The sequence below is a fragment of the Cryptomeria japonica genome, chromosome 1 (assembly GCF_030272615.1).
Source record: "Cryptomeria japonica chromosome 1, Sugi_1.0, whole genome shotgun sequence".
NCBI classification, from domain to species: Eukaryota; Viridiplantae; Streptophyta; class Pinopsida; order Cupressales; family Cupressaceae; genus Cryptomeria; species Cryptomeria japonica.
Window position 1 is genome coordinate 706,213,980 of NC_081405.1, and position 14,780 is coordinate 706,228,759.

General features: G+C 37.3%; 1 protein-coding gene across 3 annotated transcripts in view; it reads left to right on the forward strand.

Moving 5' to 3' along the window:
• LOC131046085 (nodulin homeobox) overlaps nt 1-14,780 on the forward strand; it is a 141,138-nt gene that overhangs the window by 85,705 nt on the left and 40,653 nt on the right. For all 3 annotated transcript variants that reach the window (XM_057979746.2, XM_057979745.2, XM_057979744.2), the window contains 4 exons: nt 5,387-5,450; nt 5,620-5,838; nt 5,950-6,612; nt 6,774-6,811. In XM_057979746.2, the coding sequence (XP_057835729.2) occupies nt 5,387-5,450; nt 5,620-5,838; nt 5,950-6,612; nt 6,774-6,811 (984 nt within the window). The remainder of the gene's footprint in view (nt 1-5,386; nt 5,451-5,619; nt 5,839-5,949; nt 6,613-6,773; nt 6,812-14,780) is intronic.

Genomic DNA, 14,780 nt, shown 5'->3' on the forward strand with positions numbered 1-14,780 from the left:
GCTATTGCTCATATGTAGCATTTCTTTCAAATTTTTCAAAGCAAAAATTGCCACGACCTAGGTGTTACGTTGCCAAATTTTTCCTAAAATCAATAGAGAATAGTTCTTAGCTAAAAACAAGTAAAGATTAAATACAAGTATGTGGGTTATGAGCATTTGTCTAGTTTAGATAGTACACTGCTTGTGATAGAGGATATGAGGTTAGGGCATATTAACCTAGGAGAGTTCAGGGAGATACTAAACAACCTGAACCAACACCCAATCACATAGAGAGTAGTAGAGAGTGGCCTACTTGAAGTTGCTGCTTTCCTAGTTGTAGTACAATGTACAAACTTAGTACTAGAGTGCATCAACCATTATAATCCAAGTACTAGGGAGATTGGAACGAGTGATGGCAAGTTACCAATCACTCTAGATAGAGCCACAATTGGTGGGTGTTTAGGTTGCCTGAGAGTATTGAATATGTATATTTTGACTTCACAACTTTACAGGGGCATTTCAGTATAAAGACAAGGGATTATAGAAATGTAATTACCAGAGAATGTTTGCAATTCTGAAGAAAGGCAAGTCTTAGTTGCCTAAAAACATGCATAAATCTCCTTTCAAGGGGGAAATTGCGGATATCATAACTTGCCGCACAAACTAAAAGGTAACATGAATGCTCATGAGTTTGAAAAATGGATGGTCTTCTTTGTGCAAATCATTTGTGCAAGACAACAATACTTGGATTGGGCAAGCCTAATTAGTGATAGACTTCGTTAGATGATTTCTAATTTTGCCCTTAATATTTTTTTTTATATGTCCTACCTTTTCTATGCATTGGCTTACACAAGACCATGGCCTGGACTTAGGCATGTGGAAGACTTTGATGATCATATCCAGATTTTCAACTACTACCCTAACCTTCAATTGGAGAAGAGCTATCACAAGTATAGAAGGGTGATGTTGAACACACCACATGACTGAGAGGGGGAGGGTGAATTAGTTCGGAGCACTAATAATACTTAGTTTCTGATTTTTAAACTTTAAACCTCAACCATATAATCATAGTAGTAATAAATCATGAAAGCATAAAGCACAACAAACACATGAACACCAGATTTACGTGGAAAACCCAAGTAGGGAAAAACCACGGTGAGAATCGAACTTATAATATGAATATAATTTATTACAATGTTGCATCCGGAACTCACTGCTCCTAAGAGGACTTGTAGAACTAAGGTACACAACCTTAGGGCAAGATACAAATGACTTGCAGAAGTGGAACACACTGTCTTAGGGCAAGATACAAAATACTGCCAAGAGATTCATTGTTCCGACAGAGAAAGGAATAGCTGAATTGAAAGTAACAGGATCTCTTGATCATGAAATAGTCCTTGCATCATTGTGCCAAGTGACCAAGATCATGTCAATCACATCTGACTTCAAATTCTATCATAATACATTGTCATACAGAAGATATTATCATCAAATCTCTTCACAATTGATTTTCACACAACTCCAACTTCAAATCTGCTTGCAAATCATTAACATCTGCTGCTTGTCAATTCACACTCCTCCCATACCTTCACCTTTACATCCACACTCCTTTATATACAAGATTAATCATTAAAACCCTTAACTAGGTCGGTCACATATAAAACAAACAATATTACATAAATTTGGCCACTTGGATCAATGACAACCATTACGGTCCACTCCAGGAGATAAATAGGACCCAAAAACATCATACCACATCCATCTAAATTGATTCTAACAAACCACACACGTTAACAAATCCTCCAAAGTCGACTTCAAATGAAATGTGTACATTGACATTAAAGCATGTTAACCAGTCGGCCCAAAACTATCCTCCAAAGCAAATTACACAATGTGGATCTCCACATGCTAGGGTGAGACCCAAAACACTAACCAAAATCATTCTCCAAAGCAAACTTGGACCAAAAGAATATGATCCAAGTAGGATACATCACCAATGTCAACCACAAACTAGACTAGCTAACAAACCAAAACTCAAAACGTCACAACTCCACTTGCCAATCAAATCATCTCTTAAAAAGTGAATCGGAACACTGCACAAACCACATGAATAAGTCTTCCAAATCGCAACACTTGAATCCACATATCCGGAAGCCACTAGGCATTCTTCGGACTTGTTTTGACAAACAACCTTATTGTTAGAGACAACAACAACCAATTCTACATTTTGAGCAACAAAGGACCTGCAAATCTGATAGTGCAATATACACAAATCATAAATATTGTATTCAGAGCCATAGCAATAATCTTCACATATCAGAGGAATGCAAAGCATTCTTCCATTGGGACATTAAATATTGTTCCTTGCATATTGAAACTTCCAGTGCACCAACCGTCTGGAAACACTTCAACATCTCTACAAGACAACTCAAGAATAATAGTTAATAAATTCTCTTTCCTGCATATTGAAACTTCCACTACACCGCCCTTACTTAAACATCAATGACTATAGAAGACATGTTGACATCAATGACAACACAACACAACTCAGGTTTCCAACAGGTGAAAGATGTATTTACCATGAGGCTGGTTAGAGAGCTATGAGGACATTTGGGCCAAAGAATTTCCCTTGAGGCCATTCATTTAGTAAAACACTATGGAAGCTATTTTATGTAGTTACAAAGTTCACCTATATTAGGGTAGGTAGTTTTGATGGTTTGTCTCTAAATTGCCTAAGTATGTAGAGGATAAATTTATTTTGATTGAGATCTGTAGGCAAAGTTTCATAAGTGAATAAAAGATGTGCTTAGAGAGAGAAAGCAGGTGTCCAATTCCCTATCTGGCTTTGATATTACTCATGCAAGTCTCGGTCAGGTGCCCTTAACATTAAAAGGGACTTGATCAAATGCTTCATCTCCACTCATGATGATTATAGGTTTCCTTTTGACAGTAAAGATTTTTTAAAGAATAATTTGCAGCTTGGCCCTACATTTCATCATATTCCACACACAGGATTTTTGGGTAGACTGTTTAGATGATTATGAAGTGAGGAAGAGAAGTTGGGTGAGAATGAGCTTGAGGCAAATTGTAGCATTCAGATGGGGTTGGGATATAGATGGCGTAGAAGATGATGAATAAGTTTTGAGTGATCATATCTATATTTCACACATCCAAATGCAGCCACTAGTTCCAATAGACTGGAGCCTCCAAGAGCATAAGGATCTTCAGTCAATAACTGCAGTGGTTCTGAGAAGAACACAATTTTGGTTGGCTAGGGAGGCAGATGCTTCAAAAGTCTATACAAAGGGAGGGAAAAGGCCAGAGGACAAGCCAATTCAAGTTCAGTAGGAACTTCTTCCTCAACGGTGCCCACTCCTACCCAACATACTGCTGCTCTAGAAGGAAGTGGAGGTGGAGATGAGCCACCTGAGAAGAAGAAAACTCCAGAATAGGCTTGTGGGGACGGTCCACCGAAGGATACTAAAGCAGATGAGTAGAAAGAGAAAGAAACGGAGAAAGACAAAGAGAAAGAAGGATAAAGTTAAGGACAGGACAAATGAACAAGAACAAGAAATTGAAGTTATGGAAATAGACTCCTCTATTCCTACACAAGATTCTGAGAAAACTCCTGAAAAAGATCGAATTCCTTATTTTCCATTTAACTTGCAAAATATGACAAGGACTCCCCCTTCGAAAAGGGCACTCCAATTTTCTCTTGATTCTTTATCACAAGCTTTAGGTTCCACTTCTTCTCCATCTTGGTTGGAGAACACATTGACTAAGAAGAGAAAAACTATACCCGTTAGCCTACCAGAGGATAACATTGTGAGACAACTTCTGCAAAGGTCCCCTAAACCCAAAATGTTGAAGACCACCTCTAGGCTCATGGAGGATGAAAATTCAGAGAATTTATTTGTTGAAATTGCACATCCATCAGTACAAAAAGAGCCCAGTCAGGCTACTATAGCTGACTACAACTTGATTAAGGTAGATTTGGGGCCTCTGAGCAGAGGTGGAGATGTTCATAACTTTCAAGTGGCTGCTACTAGGCTAGTAAGGAGGATAGAAAAGGACAAGCAAGATAAAGATGAATTGAAGGAAGTGGTAGAACTGCTTATTAGTTGTTTGAGATCATTGGTAGATTCATCTGCACAGCCTGTTAGTTCATCAGAGGCTTCCTTTGATCCAAATCTAAGACCTGGAAAGAAATGGTTGGCAAAGTACAAAAGGATAGCCATTTTGGTAGAACTACATAGTAATGGATTAAAGACTTGAAAGCTAAGGAACCTCCCTTCATTGAGAAGTTGAGAAGAGTATATAACAATCTGATTGTAGTAAGGAATGGTGGCAGTACACAAATAGCCAAGGCAAAGCAAGAAGAGGCTACATGACTACATATAGAACAAGGACTTAAGAAATTATTGACACGGGTATGGATAAAGCTGCAAAAAAAATAAAATTGTTCCTGATGCTAATGATACCAAATGCATAATGTGGAAGGAAAGTTTCAAGTGGAAAGACACCTTCCTCAAACAAAATATTAAGGAACAAAACAAGTTGTTGAGGGAATGCAGTCAAATGCAAGCAGATATCATTAAGAATTCAAAGATGTTGGATGTGAACTCAAAACAAATGAAAATACTGCAGACACCACTGTGGATGAGTTGAAACGTGAATTACAAAACACAATTGGTGTTTTCTTATACGAAAAAACTTTTAACAAAGCGAACTTGAAGAAGTTGGCAAGAATAGATTTAGTGTTAACCTGGTATTATGGCCATCCGACAAATTTTTCTGCTAGAATTGATGTTGTGCGTGCAAACAAAGCCCTATGGAGACTCAAGACTCAGAATCTGCTCACTCTTCAACATGAAGGAATCTATGCCATGATACAATCTCTAAATGATTACAAAGCTTGGGCGGCAGTACAACAGTAAGCTCAAGCTCAGGTGGATGGAGCCAATGTGGACCAACATCACTACCTCAGCCTTAGTTATCTTTTGTTATTATATAAAGTTTTAATATTTTGTAAAGTTATAAATGTATTTAAAACTTTATTTTAATGATTCATTTAAAAATAATCAGTTTCAAAGACTACTGGATGGTTACATGTGACATCTCTAGAATATTTCTTATTTGGTTTATCATTATGTATTTGGCTTTCTAAATAAATTTATGTTATTTTTATCAAAAGGAAGTTGCAACTCTGTATACTAATTTCATTAGTTTTCATTCTTCATAACTACTCTCTAATATGACTATAGTTGGACCATATACGTATCAATTTGTTATTTACTAATTAGTGTTAAATAAACACATTTTAATTGTTCCGTCACTTTGATGATGGTCAAGGTTTAGATAACAATTCATTTTATTTTTGCTGTTGGCTGGTTATATGTCTTTGCAGTGAGTTCCTTCTACAGTTGCATAAATCAATATGTCCTGGACAGCCACAAAATGGTGCTATTCAGGTGAGAATTTTTTAAAATACATTTCAAAAAAGGAATTTCAATCTACTAAATGCAAATTTTATGTTATAACCACTTTTTATGGACACTAGTACTTTTCCCATCCTCCCTGACTAGGTAATACAAGTTTAGCTTTGTCTAATTAGTACAATTTTGTATTTTTCATTTACAGGAGGAACCTATGGTTGAATATTTAAGAGAAAAGCATGATAACAAGTTCAAGGTCACATTTGAGAAGCACCAGCCATATGAGTGCTATACAAAATCTCACAATAGTCCTGAAATTGATGAAAAAGATCAGATAACCACCGGAATTTCGATTGACAGAGATATTGAGAATCAGCCATCTGCTCATGAAGTCTCGGAGAAAGATGTCCGCCAGATATCTGAGGTGACATTTATCATTAGCGGCTAATGTTTTTCACAAAATTTACTCAGAAAATTTGATGTTTGCATTAACATTTTCACTTTCATGCATAATCTGCCAAATTGTATTTTTCAGGAAGCTGTTAGCACTGGAGGATGTGGACCATCAACTGAGAGAAAACAAGAAGGAATAATGGTAGATGAAAACTCAAGTTTGCAAAATGTGAAGAGGGAGCCTGAAGAAAATAATGAAATAGATGATATCGATGCTATCTCCCAAATGGTAAATGTTCAATTTCAAGTGGCCCAATTTAAGGAGACAAAAGTTGATATTCAAGAAGTAGATCAATACAAGGAGATGGAAATTGAACAAGCAAGTACTAAGAATGAAATCTTAGATCCAGATGAGAACCAGGAGGCTATAAACAGTAGTACTAGAAGTGAAGTAGAAAGTGCTCCTGAGATTGATCACAATGATAAGAATCTTGAAATCAGAAATGAAGATAATTCAATGGCCATGGACAAGGTCTACTTTTACAACCAAGATGCTTCAAGGGAAACTGGAGAAAATCAAAACCGTGTTGATGGTGAAAAGGAGGATGAAGGTGCTGGATCGATGGCACAAGCAACAGAGAGGGTTGATACCAACATTAGTGAGGACAAACAACCAAAGAAAAGAAAACGGAATGTTATGAATGAGCAGCAAATAGCTTTAATTGAGGCTGCTCTCCGGGATGAACCAGAAATGCAGCGAAGTGCACATTTATTACAATTGTGGACAGAAAGACTCAGGGAATATGTAAGTATAACTGTTTACGCACAAATTCAAATGCAAATCTCAGAGGTTTCAAGCTGTATGTCGTTAAATAATCTCCTATTATTAGCTCAATTTACATGTAGTTTAATGTAATAGGGTGATTATATAGCTGGGTGATGAAGGTTCTTTTTATTTTATTTCAGGGTAGTCCAGACCTTACAACCTCACAGCTCAAGAACTGGTACTTTCTTTTTATTGTTCTGTATTATGATTTTCTAAGTATCCTGTTCTCAGTTTCATATAGTGCAGCTTAGTGAATTTACAACTGCATAGGGATGATGTGGATATAATGTGTGATTTATAGTTACAGCCGTTTGTATATTGTCTCCATAGTACACTTACAAGTTAACCTTGTGTGTTAAGTATATTGAGGTAGTTTCTTAAAGATCAGTTTTTCAGAATGCGAAATACAGAGCAGAATAAGTGGAAATATTGTGTGTTAGCATGTATTCTTACCTACTAGACTAAGGGGAAATTTTAAAACTCGGGATTTTCTTTCTAATAGCTTTAAGATGGATCTCTGATTTCCTAGCAAATGTAGATCTGAATAAGACCTCTTTTGGGATTATTGTTATTGAAATTACATAAAAACAGCAACAGCTATGATAAATCCAGAGCAAAATTTGTATACAAGGATAACAGTTTTGACTGCACTACTACAAGGAGTATTTATACATGAAGTAGTCATCGTACAAAGAAACACAGGTTGAGAGGTCCTTTAGGTCATAGGAGTCAATTTTTTAGGAAAGATTATGCTCACAGGAGGCCATCTAGAGGTAGGAGTTTAGAGGCAAAATGACTTGTGTGGCACAAGATTTAAGGAGACCAAGAAGGGAAAATGGCATAGGTTAGGGATATATTTAATTAAAAGTTAAAAGGGAAAAATTTTAAATTAAAAATTAAAATGAACAGAAAAGGGTAATGGAGAATGGGGAGGAAACTTAAATGAAGGAAAAATAAATAAATAGTGCTCCCAAAAGCCTTGTTTCCTATAGGGGATGTTTTTGGGATGTGGGGATGCCTAGGAAATGCCCCCTCCACGTCCCCTTTTTGTGCCTATTTCAGGAAATGTTTTGGTTTGGGCAGGGGATAGGTAGCTGTCTGCTACGGCCCAGCAGCGTTTGGCATGGTTTTTAAAAAGAAACAGCACATTTTTAAATTAAGAAAAAGGCGTAGGCACTTAACTCTGTATTTTCACGCCCAAACAAATGACAAATGAAACTACCAGTTGAGCCAGATACAATGATATTTCATATCTGCTCTCTGCTTATTTTACAAGGTGCAACTACTTTCTAATAATATGCAATGAATGAAAACCATGCGTGCTTTTAACCAGAAAGCAAATGAAAGGTGTAGCTTTTAACTAGAAAGCTTTAAAAGGCAATAATAACAACTAAATTTAGAAACAGATAGAATGCAAGGATTCTATACTGAAATATACAGATCACAACAACTTCCAATTAAATCACTGTTATAATATCCATTCAAAGATGAATCATCCATGACACATGCATGAATAAAATTTCAATCACTTCTAAAGACGATAAGAAATTATCCAAACAGTGATGCATTCAACATAATAAGAATAAACCATTCATCAACCATAACACAAAGTTCATGATTTTCAGAAACCTATTCAGATAGCTCTCACTGATTGTCCCTTAAGTAATTACATTAACACCTCCCCAAAAACAGTAAAAAGAAGGATCCCCTATAGAGGTACTCCCCACTCTAATTTTTAGCCAAGTCTTAATAACTGTCATAAACGATAACAGCTTCTTAAGGACAGCCATTTTAAAGGTAATGGCCCTCCAGAGCCTATAGTTTATGAGATGGAATAAAATCCTTTCAAAGCTTGCAAAATAAAGCTAATTAATTACAATGGCCGAATGTCTTTTCTCTCACTAAAATGATTCCATCCCCTTTCTGTGAATACATCCACCAATCGGTCCCGGTTTGGTATTTTCGAAGCTTGTGCGACAGTTTTTGAATCAACTCTTGTAATTATAGCTGTCATGAGCTCGAATTTTCTGGGAATCAATAGGAGAGATATTTTCATGCTGCATTTTCCTCAGGAGATCCTGAAGGCATGTGTCTCCCATATTTGTATCCTTTATACCATAAAGGTCGTCTTCTATTTTTGGTGACATTAGAGAGGACCAGGATTTCAAGCACAATAAACTATCAACCAGAAATATTGTAGTACTAGAGTTCAGTAGGTGAGTTTGCAAAAAGACTCAGAGGGATTGTATTACACAGACTCATGAGCGAAACACTAAAGCTTTCGAAACAACTCGCTTTGAAAGAGTGCTTACATTAAAAAGAGAGGGAGTAAAAGAACTGGGATAGATTGATTCTAATCTGTCTCTTTGCTTCTCTGCAACCTCTTTCCCGTCCTAGAAAACTCAGAGTTGTTGCTGTTGCATGCTTTTGACGAAATGAAATTAGAAAGATGGCAACCATTTTAAGGATCTAGGCATTAATTGCAGTTAATTCTGATGGCTATGGCATTGCATTCTTTCTTGAAAATTGTGTTAACACATTTCGCATGCCTTTGACCACCTAATGGCTATTATTAGACTAGATTGATTGACGTCACGAAAGGACAACACCTCGAGGGTTGGAAATGCTTTGTGTTCGGTGGTTGGTAAAATGTTGAACTGCTGAACCATGTTGGCGAGGGTGCACAACTTCCAATATCTCTCGACCGACCGACCATAGAGACTCATAGAGTACAAAAGACTGGCAACAAAGGCATATGCATTTAGGATAGTCGGGCGGTCAAGAATTTCTTGAACCTATGAACCGAAAGAAAAGGTTCAAAAGCTTGTTAATCTTGCCGACTGGATACCAAGACTAGACAAATGTCCGATTTCAAACAAGACTTAGCAACGTTAAGTGGGCAAGTCAGGATAAAGAGAGACATATGAGCCAAGTGTTGTGATATTTTCACACACCGCCTTATTGCAAATGGGGATCCCCACTTTTTTCGCTTTTTAGGTAGATCTTTTGCTTAGATTGTCTTGGCGTTGCAATAATTATTTGGTTTTAACCTTTGCTTTTGAGAGGGTGTTGTATCAAGATTAAAGTTGTCAATTAACTGTCGAATTGCAAGGAAGTCATCTAGAATGCTAAGTTGTCCAAGTGGTTGCAAGCTAATGTAAATTATGTGATGACAGATGAAAAGTCCCTATGGAGGTTGATTTTCCACTCCTGAGGGTTTGAATTGAAGAAATTGATGTTGAAAATCCATTTAGTCCCTATGGAAGTCGAATCTCCACTAAGCAAAATAGGCATCATTTTGTCCCTATGAGGTTTGATTCTCCACTACAAGCCTAAAAATCAACTTACCTAAGGGGGGGGGGGGGGGTTACGTCAAAAGTAAGGACAAAAATAAGGATCAATTTGTCCCTATGGAGGTCGAATTTCCACTCTTCAAGGCATTGAAAAGAATTTGAACAGATTCATAGGAACAAATCAACTTGAAATGAGGATAAATTCTGTCCCTATGGCTATCAAATTTCCACCTTGAAATTGTCATTAAAAACCGCAAGCGCTACACATTAATTGATCATTATTTAAATCGCATGAAAGGAGAAAATGCCAACCCAATCATTAAGTCCAAAGCAAATACGAATTTTAATTAATTTCAAGCAAACACAAAACGTTTGTAAATGCAGGTCAGATTTGCAAGGTAATGAAGGGATGCAATTGTTGATGATCAGACATATATAAGGAAGGAGGTAAGCGCTCATTTAAAACCAAACTCAAATCTGCTCTTCTAAATTTTCATCCAAGGGAATTATTTCAAATTTGTTTAAGAAGAAGAATATAACCAGTTCGCATAAAAAGAAAGAAGATATTTAAAGCCACAGCCAGCATAAGAAATTCAGTATTAAGAGGCGAATTGTGGGAGATTAATTGTTCCAAGAGGAATTCAAGAGGGCTGATCAAAGATCAAAGCCCAGGTCGTCCTATACCAAGAGGGAAAAATTTAATTCTAGGACAAATATTTAGCAATCTGAGTTAAAATCAGAACTTTTCCAGGAGAAATTTGTGAGAATTTTCATTTTCAGGTATTATCAAGCATGTTTCCTTGAAGTGTCATTTTTAATGTTGAATTTTGATCTTAGGATTTGAATTCTGAACTTATAGGTAAAATTAGAACTTAGGAAATCTTGAAATTGATTATCCTTAGCATTTCAATAGCTCTTTAAGGTCATTAATTTCGTGCTTCATACAGGATCATGTCAGGATCAAAGTTAGGAGTTGCTGCTAGGAAGACACAAATGAAGAAGGTGCGTGAAGGATTCTATCGAGAATCTCAAATGTCATCTAAGTGGAAGAAAGTTGGAGATACCAACTTCAAGCAGCTAAATATGGCCAAGATCAAGCAAGGGATGTATGGAACGAGGAATCAAATGCCATCCTCTTTCGTAGCCAACATGATGAAGAATGGGATATGTCAAGCAGCAGGCTTTCCACTAGCAGTGCAATGCAATGAATTGGTAGTTGAGTGTTCTAGATATTATGATCCACAATTAAGGACTATAAAGACACCTAAAGGAATGGTACTTGTGTTCCTCAATGAAGATTCAATAAGGGAAACATTTGGTATCCCTTATCATCAAGGAATGCTAACTCAAACTAATGAGGAATCTCAGGCAATGTTTGAGAAGCCGGATGCACGAATGACTCTCATCAACATTGAATGGGTCAGCTAACCAAGGAGACATCATTCCAAGCATGGTGATATGATATTCCTATTGAATAGGATCATGGGGGCTCCTCAAGGCTCACTATTTGAAACATGAACGTTCTACTTCACAGAGGAGATTTCAGCTGGATTGGAAATGATAAATTGAACAAAGATGATAAGTGACAACTTGTATATTCAGCTAAGGAACTTAGAAAGAACAAAGACATTTTATATGAGTTCCTATATAGTATACATGTTGGCTAGGCATATAAAACATAAAGGGCTGATATGCAAAGGTGAAGTGGGAGGTAGGAGAGTTCAACTCAAGGTATATGATTTCTATCCTCAGCTGCAATTGCATGAGAAAGGACAATATAGAAGAGTGAATGATATGTTCTCAATGTATCTCACTCATTTGTTACAAGGTGGATTACACAAAAGATTATCCAAGGAAGTGATGGCATTGATAGAGAAGTACGGATCGTGGTTTATTCAATTCCTGATCTTCACTTACATAAGGATTCAAGGATGCTCATATAATCCTTATAAACTTTTGAGGTATTTGACAGATAAATTGGTGTTGCTTGAGATAGTGAGACAATTGTCTGAGTTTGACTCCATCTAGAAAGAGAAGCATAGACCCGGTGTAAACTTCCCTATCACACTTGGGAAAATGTTAGGGATATGCCTTACAACTTTGGTAGTAGAAACGGCTACAGGGTTGCAATTCCATCAACTTGGAACATACAAGTCTAGAACTCACTTTGGTCCTTCTCATAAGATCCTCATAGCTGAAGGAAAGAGATACAAGCATAGAATCGATCTAGAGGACTGTTGTGACCATTTCACACATCGCCCCATTTAAAATGGGGACCCCCTCTTTTTGCTCGTTCTGCTTGTTCTTTTTCTCTGCTCTTTTTAGGGTTTTGGTAGTTTGTCAGTTGTCTGGATTTAGGGTCAAGCCTTAGGGTTCCCGTTTTGACATTTTCAGGCCAGAGTCCAGTCAGTCTTGAGAGCTTTTTGAGCTTCCTCTCGTAGGATGCAATTTTGAATAAAATGAATTCGCCAGAATGGTCTATCTTCAATTAGAATTTTGAATGCGGAGTCTTAATTTGTCTAAGTGTTGATGGTGAAAATGTGAATTTTATCCAATTGAGTAATTTTGACCAAATTTTGAGTTTTTTGATTTTTGATCCTGGGCATGGGGAATGATTTGTTTTTGCCTTGTGAAGTGATTAAACTTGTAAAATCATGATATTTTGGCCTGTAGGAGCAAAATCGCTCCTGTCCCTCAGTAAAGGACCGGAGCTCATTTTCAAAAATCTTACTATCCCTGCAGGGTCAAGATGAATTTCGAATTGGAAATGATAAAGAAAGGCGTGATCGTTCCGTTGAATATAAATTGAAGAATTTCACGAACACGGAAATGCCCCAGGAGTCAAAATCGCTCCTGTCCCTCAGTGAAGGACCGGAGCTTAAAATCAAATATTGCTTTGTCCTTGTAGGATTTTAACAACTTGACGATTTGAAGAGGTCCAAAGAGGTGCATTTTACCTGTTGAATATAATTTGAAGGCACAAACATGAAGAAAAATGGACCTAATTGCAAAATCGCTCCTGTCCCTCAGTCAGGGACCAGGGCGAAATCCATTGTAGCTCCCGTCCCTCTCCCAGGGACCAGAGCGAAATTCTTCATGATGCATGTTTTGGGCAAAGATCAAGCAAGTCTTAGGTTTGAAGGCAAGAAAGGAGGTGAATTGAACCCGTTGAAGAGAAATTGAAGATTACAAAACATCAACAAGGGACCCAAATGCCCAAGTTCGCTCCTGTCCCTCAGTCAGGGACCAGAGCGATTTTTACCTTAGACAAGTTTCTTGCCAAATTACAATGAATTCCAAGGCATGGACAAGTGAAACGGAGCGCTACAAGACCATTTAAGATAATTTTTGAAGTTAGCGAAGTGAGATGAAGCCTACAAGAGCAAAATCGCTCCTGTCCCTCAGTCAGGGACCAAGGCGATATGGTGATTATGTTGCCTTTTTGCTAAGTTTAAACCTCTCCGAGACGAAGTACAAGGGTGGTGAAGGCGTTTTGAGGCATCTCGATGAAGAACAAAGTTGCAAGGACCGCCAAAATGAAGGATTTTGCACCAAATACCCTAGTTCGCTCCTGTCCCTCAGGCAGGGACCAGAGCGAAATTCCTATAAAGGCCTAGATTTTGAAAGTTTACCAAGTATTAAGCGACCAAGAAGGATTAAGGGACTACGTTTTACCCAATGAAGGTAATAGCAAGTTGAAGAAGGCAAGGACGAGCTCAAAACCTTGAAATTCGCTCCTGTCCCTCTCCAAGGGACCAGAGCGATATATACTATATTTGCCAATTCATGCAAAATTCATGCCAAGTCAAGGTTTTGCGAGGTCGCACAAGGTCTAAGGCGTCTTAACAAGATGATATACAAGGGTTTTAAACGTCAAATGAATACCAATTTGTACAAAGAAGCTATATCGCTCCTGTCCTTTGGACAAGGACCAAAGCGATTTTTATTAAAACCTTCATGTTCCTTCAAATGCATGACAAGGCAGGGTCGCACGAGGTCAAGGACGCCATTTGGAAGACTATGAACAAGAGGCAAAGATCAAAAGTTTGTAAATTTGAGCCAGGACACAAAGTTCGCTCCTGTCCCTCACCAAGGGACCAGGGCGATAATCCTCCAAACATCAAATACGCCTTGTAGAAGTCAAGTGAGACAAGCATGGAATGAAGAAATAACATTATTGTTCGCCTTATTATGGAGATTTGAGATTTAAAAAGCAAGATCAAGGAGAAACTATGAAGTTCGCTCCTGTCCCTTTCCAAGGGACCAGGGCGATAATGGTCATAAGAGGCATTCGTTCACACAAGCAAGTCAATCAAGCTCGAATGACTCAACGAAAATGGCAATTTCAACGTAGGAATGAAGATTTTGAACGTCAAAAGTACAAGGATCGAGACTAAAATGGTAGATCGCTCCTGTCCCTCAGCCAGGGACCAGGGCGATGAGGTTTGTATTTTTCATCTTCAAATTTTGGCGCCCAAAGCAAACATTTTTTGAATTTATTTAAATGCTAAAAAATCGATAAAGTTTGAAAATTCAATTAAATTAGCATTTAAGTATTGCGCTTGATCATTAATTAATTATTATTTTGCCTTGTGAAAAAATCGAATTTATTAATTAAAAAAACGATGGCATTTAATAATTAATTATTAATTAATAAAAAAATTAAATGAAGCGCTTGGATTGTGAGGTCGGCCTTTATTATTTATTTAAAAAATCCATTTTAATTGCTATATTTTGCAAAAAGTCGGCCTAGAGGTAAATGGAGTTGAGCGCTTATAAAGGGAGGGTGAAAGTTTCATTTTTACATTGTCATTTATCATCTCTTATATGCGATTTGGAGTATGCAATGAGGAA